A 25,612-nucleotide genomic window follows, 5' to 3' on the forward strand; every position below is an offset into this window, starting at 1 on the left:
CCGGGCGTGCTTGTAAGTCCAAATCACCCAACGGAGCCAACAGAACCATCAGAAATCCAATCCGAGGTCAAATACTAAAAAGTCAAACTTGGTCAAACTTTCAAATTTAAAACTTCTAGCTGAGAATCATCCTTCCAACTTGAATTCTGAATAACCTGAAAATCAAAACTGACGATCCACACATGTCATACTACTTCATACGGAGCTACTCATGTGCTCAAACAACCGAGCGAAGTGCAAATATTCAAAACGATCGGTCGGGTCGCGTTACACACACACACACACACACACACACACACACACACATATATATATATATATATATATATTGTATATTTTGTATGTGTTTGTATATAACATACAAAATATATAAATATACAAAAAATATACAAACTTTATATATTTTTTTGACTATTATTTTTACAACGGCTATATAGTGTCATTTTCTCATTGAAAACTGGCACAGAAGGGGATATTTCAAGGTCAAAATTTTAGAAGACATTATCTAAAAATGAGGAATTAATATAATTTTTATGCAACTATATTGTTCTCTCTATATATATATATATACATGGCATACTCTATATTATAAAATTTAATATTCCGAATATACATCGTGTATATTTATCATATTGAAAAATAGAAATATACAATATGTATATCCAAATAAAATAAAATTTATACTAAAAATATTTTATTTTATACTTCATAATATACTTATCAAACAATTGTTTAATGTATTATACGAATTATATGTAATATATATAATAGATAAATGTTATAAATATTACTTATTCATCCAAGTATCTACTTTAATACAAGCATTCATATTTTACCAATAAAATATAGTTATACCAACAAATAAAACGTCATCATAAAAGAAAGAGAGAAAAAGTACTAATAAAATTAAAATTAATGACAATTTTATTTTTAGAAGAGAGAAAAGATAATCATTTGTTGAGTATTAAATTAGCAACTACTGTATGGGGATATTAACGAAACGTAATTTCCGTTGGGAATTGGCTGACGGGAAGCTGAAACCCTTTGATTTTATTTTTAGTGAAATGATCAATGCTTTGGATGTGCGATTGTAGTTACAGGATTTAAAGTTTTCTGATAGGAATATAATTATTTAGTTGTCTGGTGCGTAAATTATCAATTATTGCTACTTATTTGGAAATTTTCCTTAAATTTTGTTCAACAAGCAAAAAGTTGGGTTAAAAACTTTTCATGTTCATCTTCAACGTAACGTGTCACAACTCAGAGTTAAGACCTTATAGTGTCCTAATCAGTGGAAACGTGGCTTAAGACAGAAGTAACCAGCACATATACAAGTGACAGCAAGACACAGAAATAAAACACCTTTGTCACAGACAAACATATACATTAACATATAGCTAGCCATTTCAGAAGCAAGAACAAAGTGCAAGAAGAATTTGATAGCGTACAATTATGGCATCATCAATAGGACCATGGATGGGTGGTGGACGTCGTAGAGATTGGGATGTTGGATTTAGCAGCCCATTTTCTTCAGATATATTGTTGGATCCTTTTGATATTGGTGGATTAGGGTGGAGACGTGGTGGCGGCGAAGATGATGTTTCTGCCTTAGCTCATGCTAATGTGGACTGGCGTGAAACTGATAATGCTCATATTTTTCGTGTTGACCTTCCTGGTTAAGCATCCAATCCTACATATATATATACCACTAATTTTATTTCTTCTCATGCTCTACTGTGGATAACGCTTTTTGAGTTAGTTGTATGACAGTTCATAGGGTGTTCTTGATGAGGACGTGTTTTCTTAACTACGTCTTCACTTCTATGAATTAATTAATATCTGAGTTTTTTTTTTAAAAAAAAAAAAAGAATTTAACAGTTTAAGTTTGTCAAAACGTACGAAAGGAGTTCATTTGTCTTTGGACATAAATTTTAGTTTAAGTTTGTCTTTGGACATGAATTTTACTCAAAATAGTTCAAGATTTGTGAAAATTAAGTATCTTATACTCCTATGAGATAAATCTTCATATCAGTACTTTAGTATTCTTGAAGTTTAAATACTGGTACTTTAGTATTTGCAAATGTTGGTACCTACAAATATTGAAATAGTATTCATATTCAAACGGGTCGTGAACTATTTCTATTTCTATATTTATTTTTATTTTTTTGGTTTAAATTGGTTAAAACTGAACATGACACGATGCTGGTTTCATAGAAGAATACTTCTTATATAATCTACTTTTGGAAAGTTGATTGACCACTTCTAGATGAGCAAAGAGAGAGAAGTAACAAAGCTTTTCAAGGATTAGACCGTAGATAACAAAGTTTTTTTAGCAAAGTAACGATGTGCGAACTGGATTATGTGCCTTAATTATGTAAGGCTGATATTTGTAAAGCTAAAGCTAAGTGCCTTTTTAAAATGGCAGGGGTAAAGAGGGAAGATTTGAAGGTGCAAATTGAAGATGACAACATACTTGAAATAAGTGGTGAAAGAGTGAAAGAGGAAGAGCAAGGCACCGACAAGTGGCACCGCGTGGAGCGTAGGCGCGGCAGCTTTAGGAGGAGGTTCCGTCTGCCGGAGAATGCCAACGTGGAAGGCATAAGTTGTGGCCTTGAGCATGGAGTTTTGACTGTGAACGTACCCAAGAAGGAAACACAAGAGGTTCCAAGAAATGTTAGGGCTATAGATATTGTTTAAATCACTAGTCTTTTGGCTTTGGGTATTGTAGTACGTGTGTTGCGAGTTTGGCTTTGTAGTCCTTGTGCATGGTATATGTAGTGCGTCTGTGCATGCCTTTAAATAATTAAGTGAATGCCAATGTTGTCAGTTGTACGAATATAAAACCTACTTTTAAGGGTTATCAGTTTCTAGAGTTCAAAATTCATGAGGAGTAAGATTCATTGGAAGTTAGCGTGATTTTACTGGGGGAAAGAATCAATTTTTGCTGTATATTTATCAAAAATATGCTCTGATTGAATATCATCATGGACCCGAACCACCCCATTTAATGGCTATGAGTCTCAAGTGAGTACAAAGGGTCCTGAGTATCAGGTTGGGTCAAGTGTATGGACCTGGGAGTGTTAATTTGGTGGGACCTGTTACTAGGATAGGATGCTGACATGGACAAAGAGATAAGTATAACGGGGATAACAAATATAAATAATATACCATAGTAGAAGGGAAAATCGGAACATTTTTCCTCTTGTAAAATGTGTTATGTGAACTTAACAAAATATATAGAATTGCGCATACAAGTAACAAGAAGAAAGCAAAAAAAAGAGCAAGTAGATCGAGATGAAATACCAGGATTAGTAAATCATCCAAGTTGAACGCAAAGGAGAGTTGAAGTTGGATGTGGAAGATCTTTACCAAATAGATATCTTTCCCTAGTATATGGTGCTGACAATACACATTACTAACCATTCTTAAGACTCAATTCAAGTTTTATACTATAATATTACACTGTCAACAAACACTACTGAGACCCCAATTGAAGAAGCCACATAAGGCCTTTATTCAGAAATACAACAGCCAATACAGCATTCAGATACAACGACACAGCATCATTCGATTTCACAGAGAACATAATAACAGACCAGCTAATAGACAACCTCAACAGGCTCAAAACCCTTGTCAATTGACGCCTTGACAGCATCCACCACAAGTTGTGTTTTTCTACTAATTGTTGGCCACTTCTTCTCAGGTTTACAACCTTCCCCTTTGATACTTCGGACCAGATTAGAGAACTCCTTTACCATGAGAGCCTCTTGAGGGAGATCAGTGCTGACATTTTGCTCACTTGGTGCAGGATGAATCGATGTAGGAAGTTCACCAAACCTCGAACTTTCCACCGTGTAAAATGGAGCAACATTTTCTTGAAACGGAATTACAAAGTCATGCACCCGCAAATTTTGCTTTGGATCCATTAGCAACGATATCCATTGGCTAAAAACGAACAATAGAAAGTTGCTACCCTTCCGTCTTTCCAACTCAAAGAAGTGTTGGGAATAAACCCGTAAAAATAGTATTCACGGTATTAGTGATAAACGCAGAACACTAAGTTATGGTTAAATCAGCAAGAATAGAAATGCAGCAATAATGACACCAAGATTTTACCTGGAAACCCTTCTGAATAAGGGAAAAAACCACGGCCAAGAAGAGCAACTGATATCACTATAGCGCGGAATTTTATATTGTGTAGTAACGAGTAAAAAATACTCCTAAGACCACTACACCCTCAAAAGAAATAAACACTCTATTGCTTTTTCCACCTCACTACAATATCTCTCACACTCTATTTTTCTTCACAAACTATTTTCTTATAGTTTATGGAATACCTTGCTCTCTCTTTTCTCTCTTTGTTGGTGTGTAGAAATGAGAGTTAAAGCTCTCCTTTTATAGCCAAAACCTCACTCTCTAAAGCCTACAATATTTGACAATTTACACACCCTTTTCACAATTTCAACAAGGTTGGCTACCAAACCAAACCAAGTCAATAAAATTGGCTACCAAATTATACAAATTCAACAAGGTTGGCTACCAAACCAAACCAAGTCAACAAAATTGGCTACCAACTCATTTGAATGAGATGGACACCATATCAATCTCCCCCTCCAGCCTCATTCATCTAGAGGAGGTAGCACTGTCTTCTAGTTTGAGTGCATGCCGACAAGTTCTTTGCATAGCTCGAACTTGTCTCTTGGTACCACCTTGGTCAACATATCTGCAGGATTTTCACTCGTGTGAATCTTTTTGACTTGAAGTGATTCGTTCTCCACTTGCTCACGAATCCAATGATATCTCACATCAATGTGTTTGGTCCTTGCATGGTACATAGAGTTCTTGCTAAGGTCTATTGCACTTTGACTGTCACAATAGACGACATACTCCATCTGTCGCAATCCAAGTTCTTGAAGAAATCTCTTGAGTCATATCATCTCTTTGCCAGCTTTAGTAACCGCAATATACTCTGCTTCAGTTGTAGATAGTGCGACACACTTCTGCAACTTCGACTGCCATGATATAGCTCCCCCTGAAAAAGTAAACAAATATCCAATAGTTGATTTTCTGTTATCAAGGTCACCTGCCATATCAGAATCTGTATAGCCCTTCAAAATTGGATTTGATCCTCCAAAACATAAGCATTCACGTGAGCTTCCTCTTAGATACCTGAGTATCCACTTTACAGCTTCCCAATGCTTTTTTCCTGGATTTTCGAGAAATCTGCTAATAACACGGACTGCATGAGCAATATCTGGTCGAGTGCATACCATTGCATACATCAAACTTCCAACGGCAGAGGAATAAGGAATCTTGGACATTCTCTCTTTTTCCTCCGTTGTTGTTGGACACATATTCTTGCTCAACTTCAGATGACCAGGAAGAGGTGTGCGAACCAACTTAGCATTTTTCATATTGAAGCGCTCCAGTACACGTTCTATGTACTTCTCCTATGACAAGTAAAGCTTCCTTTCGTTTCTCGAACGAGTAATTCTCATGCCCAAAATCTGCTTAGCATGACCCAAGTCTTTCATTGCAAAAGACTTATTCAACTGTTTCTTCAACTCGTCAATCTTAGAAGAATTCCTGCCCACAATCAACATATCATCCACATATAGCAAGAGGATGATAAAATCGTCATCAGAAAATCTTTGTACAAACACACAGTGATCTGAAGAAGTCTTCTTGTAGCCTTGCTCCCCCATAACAGACTCAAACTTCTTGTACCACTGTCTGGGAGCTTGCTTCAATCCATATAGACTCTTCTTAAGTTTGCATACAAGATTTTCTTTACCTTTTGCCTTGAAGCCTTCAGGTTGTTCCATATAAATCTCCTCTTCTAAGTCACCGTGAAGAAAAGCAGTCTTCACATACATTTGCTCAATCTCAAAATCAAGACTAGCAGTAAACCAAGAACTGTCCGAATGGAGGACATTTTCACGACAGGAGAAAATATTTCGTCAAAGTCAATACCTTTCCTTTGACCAAATCCCTTGACAACCAATCTAGCTTTGTATCTGGGCTTCAAACTATGTTCTTCAGCTTTAACTTTGAATACCCACTTGTTTTTCAAAGCTCTCATACCCTTAGGCATTTCACCAACTCATAAGTATGGTTCTCATGCAGAGATTTCATCTCATCTTGCATGGCTTCAATTCATTGATCCTTGTGCTCATCTTCTATAGCCTCCGCATAACATTCAGGTTCTCCCTCATCAGTGAGTAATACATACTCATTGGGTGAATAACGGGAGGAAGGAGTACGAGGTCTAGAAGACCTCCTGAGTGGAATATCTAACTCGTCAATAGCTTCGTGAGTATGAGCATCTACCTCATCAACATTAGCATTGTTATTACCATCACCATCAATATGTTGATCTGGAATATGGTTCTGGGCATCACCATCATTATTGAGCCCACCAGCGTCATCCCCATTTGTATGAGGAACTTGATCAAGATTAACTAAACCTTCAGAACTTGAAGATTTTAACTTCTCCGCTTTGTTAATATCTTCAATGGTTTGATCCTCCACGAAGATAACATCACGGCTTCTCACAACCTTCTTCTCAATTGGATCATATAGCCTGTAACCAAACTCATCAAGGCCATAACCAATGAAGATGCACTGCCTTGTCTTGGCAGTTAATTTTGACCTCTCATCTTTAGGCACATGTACAAAAGCTTTGCAACCAAACACTTTCAAGTGGTCATAGGAAACATCCTTGTCATACCAAACTTTGTTTGGAACATCACTTTGCAAAGCAACCGCAAGGGATAGATTAATAACATGTGCGGCGGTCAACAAAGCCTCACCCCAAAAGGAATTCGGCAACTTTGCTTCAGAAAGCAAACATCTGACTTTTTCCATCAATGTCCTGTTCATCCTTTCTGCTAAACTATTAAGCTGAGGAGTCTTAGGAGGAGTCTTCTGGTGTCTGATACCCTGTTGTTTGCAGTATTCGTCAAACGGTCCACAATATTCACCACCGTTATCAGTACGAATACACTTCAGCTTCTTTCCAGTTTCTCTTTCAACTGAAGCCTAAAACTACTTAAAGACACCTAACACTTGGTCTTTAGTCTTCAAGATGTAGACCCAAAGTTTCCTTGAACAATCATCAATAAAGGTAGCAAAATAAAGTGCACCACCCAAAGTTCTTGTCTTCATTGGACCACATAAATCTGAATGCACCAACTCAAGCAACTCTGTCTTTCTTGAAGGAGGATGAGACTGGAAAGAAACTCTTTTTTGTTTTCCAGCCAAGCAGTGCTCACATTTTTCTAATTTTGCACTTTCAAAAATTGACAACAATTTCTTTTTGGCCAGAACATTTAGTCCTTTCTCGCTAATGTGGCTTAGCCTCTTATGCCATAACGTTGAAGAGTTATGGCTCTCAACGACATTCACCATATCAACACAGGTAGAGGCCGTAGTCCAGTATAGACCACGACGCTTTTCCCCACGAGCTACAATCATGGAGCCCTTAGTGAGCTTCCACTTTCCGGCACCATTGGTACTGACATATCCCTCATCATCCAAAACACCAACAGAGATCAAGTGCAAACGAACATCAGGTGCATGCTTTACATTGTTTAAAACTAGTTTAGTTCCAATACTAGTTTCCAAACAAATCGTTCCAACACCAGCCACCCTAAATACAGTCTCATTACCCATACTCAGAGTTCCAAAGTCACCCTGAGTATATGATGAGAAAAATTCCTTCCTTGATGTCACATGAGATGCGGCACCACTGTCCACAACCCAGCTTGACTCATCACAAGCAATATTTATCAGATCCGCATCAAGGACTGTAACAAGATCTTCTGTAGTGACGGTGGCCACACGATTGCCATCTTCTTTCTGTTCTTCCTTGTCTATATTCTCCTTTTTCAAAATCTGGCAGAACTTCTTTGTGTGCCCTTTCTTCCCGCAATGATAGCACTCAATATCTTTAAGTCTGCTTCTGGATTTGCTTCTATTATGTTCTCTATTTTGAGAACCCCGATTCTTGTTTCTCTCCCTAGAGTCAGTCACCAAGACATCTGATGAGGAGGAACCCTGAGATTTTCTTCTCATCTCTTCATTTAGAAGGCTGCTCTTGGCAAGATCCATAGAGATCACACTATCCGGAGCAGAATTTGATAATGAAGTTCTAAGAATTTCCCAAGAATCTGGTAGGGAACCAAGTAGAAACAAGCCTTGAATTTCTTCATCAAATTTAATGCCCATAGCACATAACTGGTTCATGATCCCCTGAAAATTATTCAGATGATCTGTCATCACGGAACCATCGTGGTATTTTAAACCCAACATCTGTTTTATCAGAAACATCTTGTTGTTTCCAGTTTTCCGAGCCATACAAACTTTCAAGATGCTCCCATAGGGTCCGAGCATGAGTCTCCCCAGAAATATGGTTCAAAACATTATCGTCAACCCACTGTCTAATAAAGCCGCAAATCTGTCTGTGTAACAGATTCCACTCTTCATCTGATTTATTATCAGGTTTTACAGTAGCGAAAATAGGTTGATGAAAATTCTTGACATAGAGCAAATCTTACATTTTGCCCTTCCAAATGGCATAATTTGTGTCATTCAAGGTAACCATTCTACTAGTGTTGGCTTCCATCGTTTATCACAAATACAAATACTATTTATTAGGAGACCAAAGTAATTCTTTTCTGATGTGGAAGTTCAGACTGTGCTGCAACCACAGAGCATACTCAGATAGAACCTTGGCTATGATACCACTTGTTGGGAATAAACCCCGTAAAAATAGTATTCACGGTATTAGTGATAAACGCAGAACACTAAGTTATGGTTAAATTAGCAAGAATAGAAATGCAGCAATAATGACACCAAGATTTTACGTGGAAACCCTTCTGAATAAGGGAAAAAACCACGGCCAAGAAGAGCAACTGATATCACTATAGCGCGGAATTTTATACTGTGTAGTAACGAGTAAAAAATACTCCTAAGACCACTACACCCTCAAAAGAAATAAATACTCTATTGCTTTTTTCACCTCACTACAATATCTCTCACACTCTATTTTTCTTCACAAACTATTTTCTTATAGTTTATGGAATACCTTGCTCTCTCTTTTCTCTCTTTGTTGGTGTGTAGAAATGAGAGTTAAAGCTCTCCTTTTATAGCCAAAACCTCACTCTCTAAAGCCTACAATATTTGACAATTTACACACCCTTTTCACAATTTCAACAAGGTTGGCTACCAAACCAAACCAAGTCAATAAAATTGGCTACCAAATTATACAAATTCAACAAGGTTGGCTACCAAACCAAACCAAGTCAACAAAATTGGCTACCAACTCATTTGAATGAGATGGACACCATATCAAGAAGCAGCACAGGATAGGATAACGCCAGCTTCATTTAATTCTGGATATATCAGGCAGAGCTGTCACGGTTTTGGGCAATTCATAATCAGTAGTCCACAAGATTGCGCGAATACTGTACCAACCAGCGTCGCCTAGAGCATCAAGGTCGGGTTTTACACGAATGTCATTCTTTAGAAACTCTTGGTCACCAAGATAAGCAAAAGTGCTGTGTACCTGTTAACATAACATCGGACTTAGCTTCAGGGATCTCTAATGGAAGAATCAGAGTCCATACAGGATTTAAAGTTTCAAGACAAGTTTGTAGGAATCAGAGTCCATATTCGATAAGCTCGAAGCCTTCTTTTGGGTTCTTACAACTCTATTAAGTTTCAAATTTTTCGCGTCGCTCCCAGGGAACATGTTGTTGGTGCCTAATTTTTATCCTCCCTTTACTTCTAACATATTTTTAGCATTGAAATATTCTCTTATGGTTTAATTTTAATATTTGTTTTTTTATCTCATTTTTTAGTTAATTTCACTTGATAGGAAATCGTAAATCACAAAAGAACAGTTACGTGTTTTTTTTAAGGATTTCACGACATTAGTATTTTTGAGCTTTTATTTTATCGGCTTTGAATTTATCTGTTATCAAAAGAAAAGAGAACAGTTGGAGCAAGTATGTTCTCGTTTAAGTTAGAGCAACTTTAGACCTTTGGTTTCAATAAACAATATTGAACGACTTTTACATTTTATTAGAAATATTCGTCTAATTTGATATATAGCTATCTAATTCTTATTGTACTTTTTATAATACTAGTTATATGATATGCGCATTGCGCGTGTATCCCGTCTCAATAAGTATATATTTTTAAAAAATCACATAAATACTATGTTAACTAATTACGTTGGAGCTATAAAATAAGTTTAAGAAAAAAGTGTGAGTTACTGAAAATGATAATTATTGATTATATTTAGCAACTCAATAAATGAAGAAACAGTGATAATGGAAATCCTCAATCGTCTTAGTCAGTATTTTCAACTTAAGATTTATTCATTACTAAGATTTCACAAGTTGTCGTATTTCTTTTTATTTTCATCAAGAGCACATAAACTCTCGAAGATTTCAGAGTTTTTTTTTTTTTGAAATCTTTTTGAGAAATATATATTCTTAAATTCATTCTAGAAAACATACAAAGGATCATCTAACTAACAAAAGATCTTTTTTTTTCTCACAAGCAAAATGTGAATTATTCTATTTCTTTAATACATAAGAATTATTCTAAAAATTATAAAACAACTAAAAAAATTGAGATTTTGGCCAAACAGGCTCATGTTCGTTCAAAGTTCACAATTAAGAATACCAAAATAAAAATGTACTTGTTGAACACATGAATGCAAAATTTAATTATTAATATAAATATGTGAATACAAAACTTAACTACTAATATAAACGCGTGCATGTAAAATTCAACTACTATAAAAAAAATTGCTCAAAGAAGAACCTGAAAGTCCTTAATTATAGTTGTTGCTCGAACAAGGCAAAGTTTTGATGATGAAATCGTAGAATTGTAGCTCTTTTATAGAAATTTGGTATATAATTTGACACATGAAAGGAATTATACAAAATAAAATTATGTATAATTTAATGATCTATTATAAAATAAAGACTCCTAAACCAAAAAAAAAAATCAAATTGAACGTTTTTACCTAATATTTTTTGAAGAATTAATCTGTAAAAAATATTAACTAAAAAATTTCCTATGATATTTTCCTTTGAAAGTGAATAAAATTTTCTTAAGTTAGTTGAAAGACGAAACTTTTAGTTTGAGTTGAATAACAAAAAATTTCCAAGTTTTAGTTGAAAGTGTTTGAAATTTTAGATCTAAAAGAAACTGAAAAATAAAAGTTTTAAGTATTAGATTAATAATTAAATGATTGTCCTTAAATAAGAGGAAATTAATTAAATGACTATTTCTAAATATAGAAAAATAATCAAATGACTATTTTGTCGAGCGTGAACTCTATTTTAAAAGGGTAAAAAGGCGAACAATATTTTGTTAAGGGCTTTCGTGCTTTTAACATAGTATAGATAGATAGTGAGGTATTAGTTTCAAATTTGTTATTTCGGTCATTTTTATGAATTAAAAGAAGAAATAAATGCTAAATGTTATGAAATAAAGACTATAAAGTAAAGACAAGTATAGAGAGAAACTGATATATTATTCGAATTCAAACTGTTGTACATAATGAACTGAAATCTCTTCTACTTATAGAAGAAAGGAAGCTGCTCTGTAAGCTGCTACTATAAGCTGCAGTGTAAGCTGCTACTACAAGCTGCAGTGTAAGCTACTATAAGCTGTTGTGTAAGCTGCTACTACAAGCTGCTGTGTAAGCTGCTGCTGTACCAGATATGGATAATCTTCTACTGAGAGCAATATTTATCCATAACGGAGTACTGAATGGATAAGCTTATTATATCCGGTATGGATAATCTTCTACCGGGGGTAATGTTTATCCATAACCGGGTACTGAAAAGATAAGCTCATTATACCCGGTATGGATAATCTTCTACCGGGGGTAATGTTTATCCATAACTGGGTACCGAAGTGATAAGCTTCTTCAGGAAGCTTATTTCCAATATAGTACTAAATAGATAAACATATTTACGGTGGAGTCTCATATGGATAAGCTTCTTCAGGAAGCTTATTTACAACGGAGTACTAAATGAACATCCATAATATAATATATTTATAACACTCCCCCTTGGATGTTCATTAAAAAGATAATGTGCCTCATTAAAACCTTACTGGGAAAAACCACGTGGGAAAAAAATCTCAGTGAAGGAAAAAGAGTACACATATTTAGTAAGACGCATTGTTAGGTGCCTCATCAAAAACCTTATAAGGAAAACCCCATGGGAAAAAACCTTAGTAAGGGAAAAAGAGTGCATCGCGTATTTTACTCCCCCTGATGAAAACCTTGTTTCAAATATTTGAGTCTCCGCATTCTAATCTTATATACCATCTTCTCAAAAGTTGAAGTTGGCAAAGATTTAGTGAATAAATCTGCTGGATTATTACTTGAACGGATTTGTTGCACATCAATGTCACCACTTTTCTGAAGATCGTGTGTGTAGAATAATTTTGGTGAAATGTGCTTCGTTCTATCTCCTTTTATCAATCTTCCCTTCAATTGGGCTATGCATGCAGCATTGTCTTCGTATAAAATTGTGGGTCTTTTCTCACATTCCAACCCATATATTTCTCGAATGAATCACGAATCTCAATCATATTCACTCCCTGCTTGCCGGTTTGAGATCGAGCTTTATGGGTATCGGATAAATAACCTGCATCTGCATTATCAATACAATCTGCACCACTTTTGTTAGCATTAGCAAGATAAATAAGTGCAACATCTACACCGAGATAGAGTATTTCAGGACCAAGGAGCTCCTCATCCTCTTCTAGAGGTTTGAACAGATCCTTATTCACTTCAAGTGATTGAATATCCAATGGTGTACTTAATGGGTACACTTTGTCCATGTAAAAGCATTTTTAAGACCCTCTTGGAGCTCTTCTGGAGTTCCAATTTATGTCACCAACATAAACAGCAAGTGTAACAAAGTCTGATGACATTTTCTTTATAAAAATACATGGACAAATAACATAATTTATGTAACCTTCTTTCAGCAAATATTCACTAAGGCGATTATACCACATGCGCCCAGATTGCTTTAAACCGTACAAAGATCTTTATAATTTGATCGAGTACATTTCTCAAGACTTTGAATTATATGCTTCGGGCATTTTCAATCCTTCAAGGATCTTCATATAGATTTAGCCAAATAAGTCATATAGGTTAAGACTTGTATCTAAATGGTACGACATCTTCAAGTGTCTGGACTGCTAGTCCGATCCTCACAATCGTTTACAATATTGTGCACTATATTGTATTAAATGTATCGTCGACGATCATTTTGTGTCAGTTCCGAAGCGACATAACTTGTGGAGATCTCATCACTTTCTTTATTTTCAGGTACCTGAACTTTTCCGGGAGTTTCATGAAATGTTATGTCGTGGGCTCTTCTGGAGCATATTTCCTCCTCATTATGATCATTTTGATCATTAGCTCCTACTATTTTTCAAGGATTGTTACCTTTGGAACCGATTGGTCTACCACGCTTCATGCGTACAGTAAACTCTATCCTTCAGGGACTTTAATTTTAATAGGAGCATTTGCAGCTGAAATATGATATTTAATTTTAGATCAGCAAATGCTTCTGACATTCGACTTGAATTATCTTCTAAGTGAGGATCATGATAATTCGATTCATATAGCATATTTTTCAACTGCTTATTTCATCCCCCAAATGTTAGAAAAACTAACATATATCCCCAATCATCTTTGGGAAACATATCTTTGTGTATTATGGTAGAGAAATTAATCATATACCACGCAACAAAAGATAGTAAAAATATTTGGTTTCTGATCCTAAACCAATTGTGAATGGAGGACTTACCATATATTGTTGATCTGATGCATACAAGTGCTGCTATATGCAATTTAGAAAATCTTAGACCAACACATGAAGCTTTGTTCTCATAAGCAATGGTTTAGACATTAATAGGAGGTATTCAATGCTAAACCAGCTTGGATATAAACCAGCATTATCAAGATGAACTGTCTTGATTTCATAATCTGAAAATTATGCTCTTAATCGAGAAAAACAATTCCAAATGTCAAACTGCAGGTTGACAATAATTACACATGTAACCATCTCATATATGCACCTATAAGTGGTTCACATGATAGGTGAACGGGCCCATATTCACCTTTTATATATTTCAGAATCAGGGGTCTTAGTCCCAACTTTAGCTGGTATAATCAATTCATTATGAGAACAAGCAACACATGAGAATTCCTGAAGAATCTTCTAGTTCTTTAGTATATGCTTATCTGAATTCTCAAATAGCTCATTTAAAAATGGCAAATGAAAACTTCAAGTTTATCATGTCATGTGCTATCTCTTAGTAAACTTCTGGTTTACTATGGCATAAACTTTTGCTTTAGTAAACTTCTGGTTTACTGTGATACATGATATAGTACAAATTAAAGAATAAGGCATGTAACTTCTCACATACATATTATTTTACCACCTATGATTGTGGAAACATGAAGATTATCAATCTTCCAATCATTTGTAGTCTCAATATGATAGCCATTTGTATTAGTAAACTTCAGGTTTACTACAACATATGTTTTGACCATAATCATATAATATGAATGACATATTTGTATATAAGCTCTTCGAGAGCCTTAATTTATTATCCACAATCTAATATTTATCTGGCACTACTGGTGTCATGTATTCTTTAGGCAAACATTTAGCTCTTCAGGAGTTATTGATACATTTTGTACTATCAAATATTGCTCAGACACTGCTGGTGTCATGAGAGAAAATCACAATCAAATAAACAATGTAAAACAATTGTTTAAGCACATGAAAACTCTTCTTCATAATATTTTTCCACTTCAGGAGGCAATTTCAACTATGTTACTTCTTCAGGAGCAAATTTAAAATACGAAATATTGAGTATATATTCTCTCGATTATATTAACTCTTCTGGAGGTGAATTGTAATGTATTCACATCAAGAGCGCGTTCATATTTACCCGACTTATTAGTATTGTCACATTCACTTCAGGGAATGGATTAATGTTATCAAAAGTTCTCATCCTTCAGGAAATCGAACATAATTATCTGAATGCGCATTAATCACATCAAATTGTGATGCCTCAACCTCTTTTAAAATATTTACTACTTCAGGAGCAAATCGAGGCGTGCATTTAATATAGAGAATATTTATGTAGCTTATCTTCAATTGTAACTATAGAAAGCCTAAATTATCACTTCTGGTGATCATAGACATATACCACTTCTGGTGGTTAACAAAATATAATTACAATGAGATATATGAAATATAACTACTTCTGGTGGTTGTATATTTCTTGCAAACTCTGCTAGAGTTTAAGTTGATCTAATAATATTATCCATATTCTTTAAAATGACATAAATAAGATATATTATAGTAAACATCAAATCATAATTTTTCTTTATGTACAACAATTACATAACCATACTATCTATTACAAATAACAAAAATTAAAATATTTACATTTCTATAGATTCATCACCGATTACATGACTTGTTTCTCCTTCTGGGAGTGCAAAGTAATCAGCTACATCCAAATGCATGAAGTCTAAATTATCTTCAGAAATAAAATTTGCTTCAGCATTTTTCTCTGTCTTCTTCAGGGAGGCTTGATAAAGCTCAACCAGGTGCTTTGGCGTACGACAAGTACGTGACCAGTGCCCTTTTCCTCCACATCTATAGCATGCATTTTCTGCATTTGGCGCTTGCACCGCTTCATGCTTTTGTTCCTTCCTTTTCCACTGCTGGTGGTGAGGAGGCTTCTTTGGTGCATTATTATTACCATGATTGGGGTTTCTTCCCCGACCACGGCCATGACCACGACTGGGGCCACGACCTCTTCCACGTTTAGCTTGGTGGAAGTTCGTCTCATTCACTTCAGGGAATGGACAAGAACCAATAGGTCGGCTTTCATGATTTTTCATTAATAGCCCATTATGTTGCTCTACTATAAGAAGATGTGAGATAAGTTCAGAATACTTTTTAAATCTCATCTCTCGATATTGTTGCTGCAGGAGCATATTCGAGGCATGAAAAGTGGTGAAAGTTTTCTCCAACATATCATGATCAGTAATATTATCACCACATAATTTTAATTGGGAAATAATTCTGAACATAGCAGAATTATACTCACTGATAGATTTAAAATCTTGTAGCCTTAGATGAGTCCAATCATAACGTGCCTGTGGAAGAACGACCATCTTCAGGTGGCCATATCTATCTTTCAAATTATTCCACAGTATGACTGGATCTTTAATAGTGAGATATTCCATTTTTAGGCCCTCATCAAGGTGATGGCGTAGGAATATCATTGCTTTGGCACGGTCTTGGTTTGATGCCTGATTTTTATCCTTAATGGTGTCTGCCAGACCCATCGCATCAAGATAAATTTCAGCATCAAGCACCCAAGACATGTAGCTTTTGCCCGATATATCCAGGGCTACAAATTCAAGTTTATAAAGATTTGACATTATTTAGGAAAAGAAAGTTCCTACCTCAGATACTTTCAAAATATTTGCTCGAGATGGTAGAGCTACGTGCTGATAACGTGTTATGAAATAAAGACTATAAAGTAAAGACAAGTATAGAGAGAAACTGATATATTATTCGAATTCAAACTGTTGTACATAATGAACTAAAATCTCTTCTATTTATAGAAGAAAGGAAGCTGCTCTGTAAGCTGCTACTATAAGCTGCAGTGTAAGCTGCTACTACAAGCTGCAGTGTAAGCTACTATAAGCTGTTGTGTAAGCTGCTACTACAAGCTGTTGTGTAAGCTGCTACAAGCTGCTGTGTAAGTTGCTGCTGTACCAGATATGGATAATCTTCTACTGAGAGCAATATTTATCCATAACGGAGTACTGAATGGATAAGCTTATTATATCCGGTATGGATAATCTTCTACCGGGGGTAATGTTTATCCATAACCGGGTACTGAAAAGATAAGCTCATTATACCCGGTATGGATAATCTTCTACCGGGGGTAATGTTTATCCATAACTGGGTACCGAAGTGATAAGCTTCTTCAGGAAGCTTATTTCCAATATAGTACTAAATAGATAAACATATTTACGGTGGAGTCCCATATGGATAAGTTTCTTCAGGAAGCTTATTTACAACGGAGTACTAAATGAACATCCATAATATAATATATTTATAACACTAAAATCATTGTTGCTCATTCTTTACAAAAATATCATCCTTGGATTCTCCAAAAATAATAAATTGTTGAAAAATACAATACGAGTACGACAACGTTTATAATAAGTCCAAGCAATATTGGCGAAACCTCAAACTTCATTCTCATTTCTCATCGCAAAGGAAGCCCAATGGAGCTCCCTTCTCATCTTTAACAATTCTAAAGTGTGAATCTTTCTCTCCAGCTCACCTTTTCTTCTCCCCTCCAACAAAAACAATCCACCTCATTACCCAAAAATCCTCAACCTTTTCACAGTTCACAGTTTCTGTACCACTTTTTTTCAGTTCCTCTGTACATGGTCCCTGTCTACGTCTACAATCAGTTATGGCATTTTATTTAGACACAAAACTTAAGAAACAGATTTAGTATTAATTGATGCCATTAGTCAACATACTTTAATTTCACCTCTCCCTTCACCTCCTTCTAAAAAAACCAGTCTCGCACAAAAAGGCATAAGTTTCACCAATTTTGGGGGTCTCTTAATTTAATAAACAAAACAATATTTTCAAATATGACCAACAAAACATAATTACTTTTTAATTGATCGTCAAATCAAACAAAAATAGTAGTCCAAAATTTGAAAAAATAAAACAAATCAGAAGATTACCGATTTGAGTTGGCCAAAACGCTGAGAATCAGAGAGGAACTCCTTCATCTTAACAGTACGAGGATGATGCATCCACATGGTAGCATCCATGTACTGCACCCCATTCAATTCACACGCCTCCAAAATCGTATCCAGCCCCTTCACGTTTAAAGCAACGGGCTTTTCAAGCAAAACTGTTGGGAATAAACCCCTAGAAATAATATTCACGGTAATAAAAGCGGAATAATAATGTAGCACCGAGATACGATAATTAACAAGAATAAAAGAGTAACAACGACACCAAGATTTTTACGTGAAAAACCCTTTCAATAAGGGGAAAAATCACGGCCCCGAGAGGAGCAACTGATATCGCTATATAAGCAATTTTACGCTTTGTAGGTCCGAGTAAAATACTCCAAAGACCACTACAACACTCAAAAGAAATAAACCTCTTTTGATATTACCACCTCACTACAATATTGTCACTCTCTAGTTTTCTCACAGACTATTTTCTTATATCTTGTCTGTGAAACCTCACTCTTTCTTTCTCTCTTTCTTGGTATGAAGAAATGAGAGTTGAAACTCTCCTTTTATAGCCAAAGCTTCACTCTCTAAAGACTACAATATTTAACAATTTACACACACTTTTCACAATTCAACAAGGTTGGCTATCAAACAAAACTAATTCAACAAGGTTGGCTACCTAACCAAACCAAGTCAACAAGGTTGGCTACCAAACCAAAGAAACTTTTATTAGGCACATGCCTAATACTTCTTCAATGAGATGGACATCATCAATCTCCCCCTCCAGTCTCATTCATCTAGAGGAGGTAGCACTGTCTTCTAGTTTGAGTGCATGCCGACAAGTTCTTTGCATAGCTCGAACTTGTTCCTTGGTACCACCTTGGTCAGCATATCTGCGGGATTCTCACTTGTAGAAATCTTCAAGACTTTTAGAGATTCATCATCTACCATTTCTCGAATCCAATGATATCTCACATCAATGTGTTTGGTCCTTGCATGGTACATAGAGTTCTTGCTAAGGTCTATTGCACTTTGACTGTCACAATAGACGACATACTCCTTCTGATACAATCCAAGCTCTTGAAGGAACCATTTGAACCACACCATCTCCTTGCCAGTTTCTGTAGCGGCAATGTACTCTGCTTCAGTTGTTGAAAGTGCAACACACTTCTGCAATTTAAACTGCCATGATATCGCTCCCCCTGAAAATGTAAACAAATATCCAGTAGTGAATTTTTTGTTGTCAATGTCACCTGTCATATCAGCATCTGTATAGCCCTTCAAGATTGGATCAGATCCTCCAAAGCACAAATAATCTCCCGCGGTACCTCTCAGGTACCTGAGTATCCACTTGACTGCTTCCCAATGTTCCTTTCCAGGATTTTCAAGAAACCTGCTGACAACACCAACTGCGTGAGCAATATCAGGTCTAGTACATACCATTGCATACATCAAGCTTCCGACTGGTGAAGAATAAGGAACTCTAGCCATGTTCCCTTTCTCTTCCACTGTTGTAGGACACATCTTTTTGCTCAACTTTAGATGACTTAGCAAGAGGTGTGCTGACTGGCTTAGCTTTCTTCATGTTGAAGCGTTCTAGTACACGTTCAATGTACTTCTCCTGAGATAGCCACAACTTTCTACTTGTTCTCTCTCGAACTATCTTCATCCCTAGAATTTGTTGTGCTGGGCCCAAGTCCTTCATATCAAATGACTTGGACAGATCTCCCTTCAACTTTGCTATAAGCCCCTTGTCTTTTCCTACAATTAACATGTCATCCACATACAACAACAATATAATAAAGTTATTCTCAGAAAATCTTTTGAAGTATACACATGGATCAGAATAGGTCTTTAGGTATGTTTGACTTTTCATGAATGAGTCAAACTTCATGTACCACTGCCTTGGTGCCTGCTTCAATCCATAAAGACTCTTATTCAATTTGCACACCATGTGTTTCTTTCCAGCTACTTCAAATCCTTCTGGCTGCTCCATATAAATCTCCTCTTCCAAATCTCCATGAAGAAATGCAGTTTTCACATCTAACTGCTCCACTTCAAGATCTAGGCTAGCTGCTAAGCTCAAAATTGTTCGAATAGAAGTCATTTTGACAACAGGTGAGAAAATTTCGTCAAAATCAATACATTTCTTCTGTTCGAAGCCTTTAACCACTAATCGAGATTCGTATCTAACCAGCTTGCCATTTCCATCTTTCTTGAGTTTAAAGACCCATTTGCATTTCAGTGGTCTTTTACCCTTTGGAAGTTCAACCAGCTTGTACGTGCCATTTTTTTGTAGAGATTCCATCTCTTCTTGCATAGCTTTCATCCACTGGTTCTTTTCTGGATGGGACAGCACCTCCTTAAGACTTTCTGGCTCCCTCTCATCACTGATGAGGACATACTCTGTGGAAGGGTACATGCATGACTCTACCTTTGGCCTCTCTGATCTCCTCAGAGGTTGAGGTTGTTCTTCTCCCTGAGTGGGGTGCTCCACTTCCTCGACACCTTCATCAAGTTGCTCCCCCTGCTCAATAACCTCACCAGGTTGCTCCCCCTGCTCGGCAACCTCGTCGGTCGTACTTTCTGCAGTTGTGGGATTGTTAGAAGTAGAAGGAATAGTAACAAGGTTAGGAATTATACCATTCTTCGCATTTTCTGACATATCGGCAGCAGTTCCAACTTCACTTTCTCGGAAGACTACATCTATGCTTCTGATGACCTTCTTCTTTACAGGATCCCACAAATTGTACCCGAACTCTTCATCTCTATATCCGATAAATATCTAGGGAACATATTTATCACCGCATCTCCACGATAACTGCCAAAAATTAGATCTTCAGCTTCTCTCCATCAAATAAAAATTCACCATTATATATCGGGTCCACCACCTGAAAATCCATTAGTCTTGAAACGATTGTTACCCAAAACAAATTCAACACTGCAATGGCTAGATCTAAATCATCTGAGAAACACTAATGGTGGTTGCTCTTCAGAAAAACAACAACAACAATAATAACGACCTAGTGAAATCCCACTAGTGGGGTCTGGGGAAGATAGTGTGTACGCAGACCTTACCCCTACCTCGAAGGGGTAGAGAGACTGTTTCTGAAAGACCCTCGGCTCAAGAGGACAAAAAGACAAAAGGAGACAATATCAATATCACCACAGAAATCATAGAAAAAATAGGAACAGCATGAAATCCAGAAGAAAGATGCAAAGCAAAAGCGATAGCTAGTAAATAGGTCCGACATTGAAAAGTGAAATAGTAAGACACGACATTGCCACTAGCTATCTTAGACAAAAATTCTACCAGACTAGTCTAACAATGGTACGAAGTAAGGCAAGACTCAACTACCTCCTAACCCACAACCCTAATACTCGACCTCCACATATTTTTATCAAGTACCATGTCCTCGAAAATCTGAAACCTCACCATGTCCTACTTGATCACCTCTCCCCAATACTTCTTAGGCTGCCTTCTACCTCTTCTCGTGCCTTCCATAACCAGCCACTCACACCTTCTTATCGAAGCATCTGGGCTTCTCCTCTGTACATGCCCGAACTATCTGAGCCTCGCTTCCCATATCTTGTCATCAATGGAAGTCACGCGCACCTTCTCCCAAATATCATCATTCCTAATCTTATCCATCCTAGTGTGCCCGCACATCCATCTCAATATCTCAATTTCTGCCACTTTCATCTTCTGGATATGTAATTTTTTAACAGGCCAACACTCAGCCTCGTACATCATGGCCGGTTTAACCACAACTTTATAGAGCTTACCTTTGAGTATCAGTGGCACTCTCTTGTCACACAGTACTCCATATGTTAACCTCCACTTCATCCATCCTACCCCAATACGGTGTGTGACATCCTCATCGATCCCCCCCTGGATAACCGATCAAAGGCACTTGAAGCTACCTCTACTTGGGATGACCTATGAGTCAAGCCTCACATCCATGCCCACTTTCCCCGGCTCAGCGCTGAACTTACACTCCAGGTATTCTGTCTTCGTCCTGCTCAACTTGAAACCCTTAGGCTCAAGAGCCTGTCTCCAAACCTCCAGCCTCTTGTTAACACCGGCTCGCGACTCATCAATCAAACTATGTCATCGGCAAATAACATGCACCATGAAACCTCCCCTTGAATATGGTGTGTTAACGCGTCCATCACCAGGGCGAATAAGAACGGACTGAGAGCAGAGCTTTGGTGTAACCCCATAACAACCGGAAAATGCTCAGAGTCGCCTCCTATTGTCCTTACCCGAGTCTTAGCCCCATCATACATGTCACTAATCGCCATAATGTAGGGGACCGACACAATATTTGCCTCCAAGCATCTCCAGAGAACTTCTTTAGGAACCTTATCATATGTTTTCTCTAGGTCAATAAACATCATGTGCATGTCCTTCTTCTTATCTCTGTATTGTTCTACCAACTGCCTAATAAGGTCTATAGCTTATGTAGTAGAACGACCCAGCATAAACCTGAACTGGTCGTCGGAAATAGATACCGACATCCTCACCCTCGCTTCAATCACTCACTCCCATACTTTCATGGTATGACTTAGTAATTTAATACCCCTATAATTGTTACAACTCCGGATATCACCGTACTCCACCTCCACTCATCTGGCATCCTCTTCGCCTTAAAAATAACATTGAACAACCCAGTCAACCACTCCAAACCTGCTCTCCCCACACACTACCAAAATTCCACCGGAATCTCGTTAGGCACGGTTGCTCTGCCCTTGCTCATATTACTCATGGCTCTCACGACCTCCTCAACCTTGATGCGCCTGCAGTACCCAAAGACACGGTGACTCTCGAAATGCTCCAATTCACCTAGCACAATATCCCGATCCCTTTCTTCATTCAGAAGTTTATGAAAGTAAGTCTGTCATCTGCTTTTAATCTGGGAATCATCCATCAATACTCTACCATCGTCGTCCTTGATGCATCTCACTTGGTCCAAATCCCGAGCCTTCCTCCCTCTCAACTTGACCAGCCTGAATAACTTCTTCTCCCCGCCTTTTTCCCCCAGTTCTTCGTATATACGACTATAAGCCGCAGTCTTAGTCTCTGTGACTGCCAACTTAGCTTCCTTCCTAGCTACCTTATACCTCTCCGTGCACGCTCGCCTCTCCTCCTCACCTATGCTCCCCACTAACTTCAGGTACGCCACCCTCTTCGCTTCCACTTTACCTTGGACCACTTCATTCCACCACCAGTCTCCTTTGTGCCCGCCACAGACGCCCGTCGAGACCCCTAACACCTTTCTCGTTGCCTCCCTTATATAGTCTGTTGTCGTTGACTACATAGTGCTTGTGTCACCACTGCTCCTCCAACCTCCCAAAGCCAACAACCGTCCCCCCAACTCTTTGGCTTTATCCTTAGTTAAGGTTCCCACCTGATTCTCGGTCTTCCTCGAGCAGACCTTTTCTTCCTCTTTAATATAATACCAACGTCCAACACCAAGAGTCTATGTTGAGCATTTCAGATTTGTTTGCATAAGTTTATAAACAAAATCCCTAGTCTCATCGCACGAATAAATTTCATATTTACATTTTCGAAACATCGTAAACCCAAATGTTCAGTTGACTACTTATGTGCAGTGCTTGGTTCAAGTGGTAATTTTTGAGAAAACTGTAGTGCTTTTCAGTAAAGTACCTTAATTAGATGGGGAAACAGATTACTTAACCACCAGACTTTGGGAAAAATTGAAGACAAATAGACTTCGGCATGCATTTAAATATTGCAATTGTTCATAAGCGACTTCAGAATTTAACTTGATATATTTGACCTTTTAAATTTCTGAAATTTTGTACTTCTAAAACTATCGCCTATCGGTTCACATCTACCGTTTAGTTGAAATTTTAATAAATTTTTATAAATACATAATTATACTCTACGTCGAAAATATTGAATTTGCCAGAACTCACTCTACCACGGCAACTGGCGCAAAAGAAATCAAAATAGAATATGCTGGAATTCATGAAGTACATAGTTAAATCCAAAATTTACGATGGAAGGGTCATTTTCTAAGCCGAGCAGGAAAGGGACGTTGCGCTAAAGTCTATTTTGTCAACAAGCCTAACTTATGCGTCGTCATGTTTTTAGAGGCCGTATTCAGAATTTTAAAAGATGAGTATACTAAGATGTACTTCAGGATTCACTTTTAAGTTCATACTATAAACTCATTACTCTTTTGAAATTATAACTTCAAAATTTATTTTGTTTGCAATTAATTTTCTTATTGTTTCTGTACTTAGTATTGAAGATTCGGAAAATGGCCAAATATACTCTTGTATTATTTAAAAGGTAAAGGTATAAATGTACCCCTCGTTATACTTTGAGTCTAAATATACCCCTATCTTTTTACTATTGGTTTATGTATATCCTTTTTTCGTTCAGTTTGTCCAAAGTGGACATCCAATCCTATGTGACACTGACATTTGATGAAGTGGATGTCACATGGCTTGTCACCTCAGCGCCCCTAACCCATTTTACCCCTCCCTTTTATTTATTTTTCACCACTAAAATTTTCTTCCTCTCCACCACTATTGCCACCATTACCGCTACCATGAAAAATATTGTATTTCACATTTTAGTCTTTTATGTATGGATTAGGGGGCCGGGATGACATGTCATGTGTCATCCACAGGGGCGGATCTACATGCTAATTTTGGGTGCTCAAGCACCCATTATCTTTGACAAGATTTAGTAAATTTGTATAGATAATTATAAAAATATTTAGGTAAATATTGATTGAGCACCCATAACTAAACTCTTTTTTCCTCTTCTTTCAAATTTTTTATCAGTGCGCACCCACGATTTTAAAATCCTGGATCCGCCACTGGTCATCCACCTCATCAAATGTCAGTGTCACGTAGGATTGGATGACCACCTTGGACAAACTTAATAGAAGAGGAGTATATTTGAACCAATAGTTACGACAAGAATATATTTAGACCCAAAGTATAATTGAAAAGTATGTTTAAATATTTTCTCATAGTATAAGAGTATATTTGGTCCTTTGTGATTAGCTGAACTCATTGATTATACATTCTCCACCTTAGCTAATTTTAATATAGAGATTCAAATAAATTATGACGGTGATGACAAACGGAAAATAGGAGTTTACATACGTCAAACTTAAGAATTTGAAAGAGTAAACCAAACAAAGAAAGAAAAAGAAAAAATGTTTAATTAGAAAAGCATTAATATAATGTAAGTTGATCAAAATAGTCCTAAGTATTCTAAATACTTATTTAGCTAAGCAATATAATGTTGGATATAATTGTAATATTGGATATAATTATTTGTCTAAAGAGGATAGAAATTATATATAGTAATTCGTTTTTGAACAACAACGCCGCTAATATGCATGGTTTAGAAGATAGAATCCTTGTTTTCGGACAACAATTACATTCCCAATGATATTTGGATTACTTACGCTAAACCGTCAATATAACTATAATAAATGTATTTTCCATAAGATTTTAGCGTATAGAATCCCGATTATTTGTATTACTTGATCTTTTCCTTTCTTCTTTTTCTATTTGAACTACATTCACAGTTTAATGTGATAATAACTTATTGCATGAATCTATTTAGAAAAAGAAGTAGGCAAAGAACTTTTTTTATTTTTAAAAAAGTAATGATTACACAAAACTTAAAATAATATTTATTTTAAAGAAGTTTTACAAGATAATCAAATTAAGAACTTCCTTTAAAGAGTATCTATCTATATTATT

At 36.5% G+C, this 25,612-nt stretch overlaps 1 protein-coding gene and 1 pseudogene across 1 annotated transcript; one reads left to right on the forward strand and one right to left on the reverse strand.

Annotated features, from left to right (window-relative positions):
• The first annotated feature begins 1,376 nt into the window (after positions 1-1,376).
• On the forward strand, positions 1,377-2,860 carry LOC107808142 (16.9 kDa class I heat shock protein 1). Its single transcript, XM_016632632.2, has 2 exons — positions 1,377-1,675; positions 2,426-2,860. The coding sequence occupies exons 1-2, from the start codon at positions 1,453-1,455 to the stop codon at positions 2,695-2,697; spliced, it is 495 nt and encodes a 164-aa protein (XP_016488118.2). The 5' UTR covers positions 1,377-1,452; the 3' UTR covers positions 2,698-2,860.
• A 6,491-nt stretch (positions 2,861-9,351) lies between these two features.
• LOC142170239 (putative oxidoreductase At4g09670) lies at positions 9,352-20,065 on the reverse strand (annotated as a pseudogene).
• Positions 20,066-25,612: the final 5,547 nt, after the last annotated feature.

Source organism: Nicotiana tabacum, chromosome 16 (genome assembly GCF_000715075.1).
Source record: "Nicotiana tabacum cultivar K326 chromosome 16, ASM71507v2, whole genome shotgun sequence".
NCBI lineage: Eukaryota > Viridiplantae > Streptophyta > Magnoliopsida > Solanales > Solanaceae > Nicotiana > Nicotiana tabacum.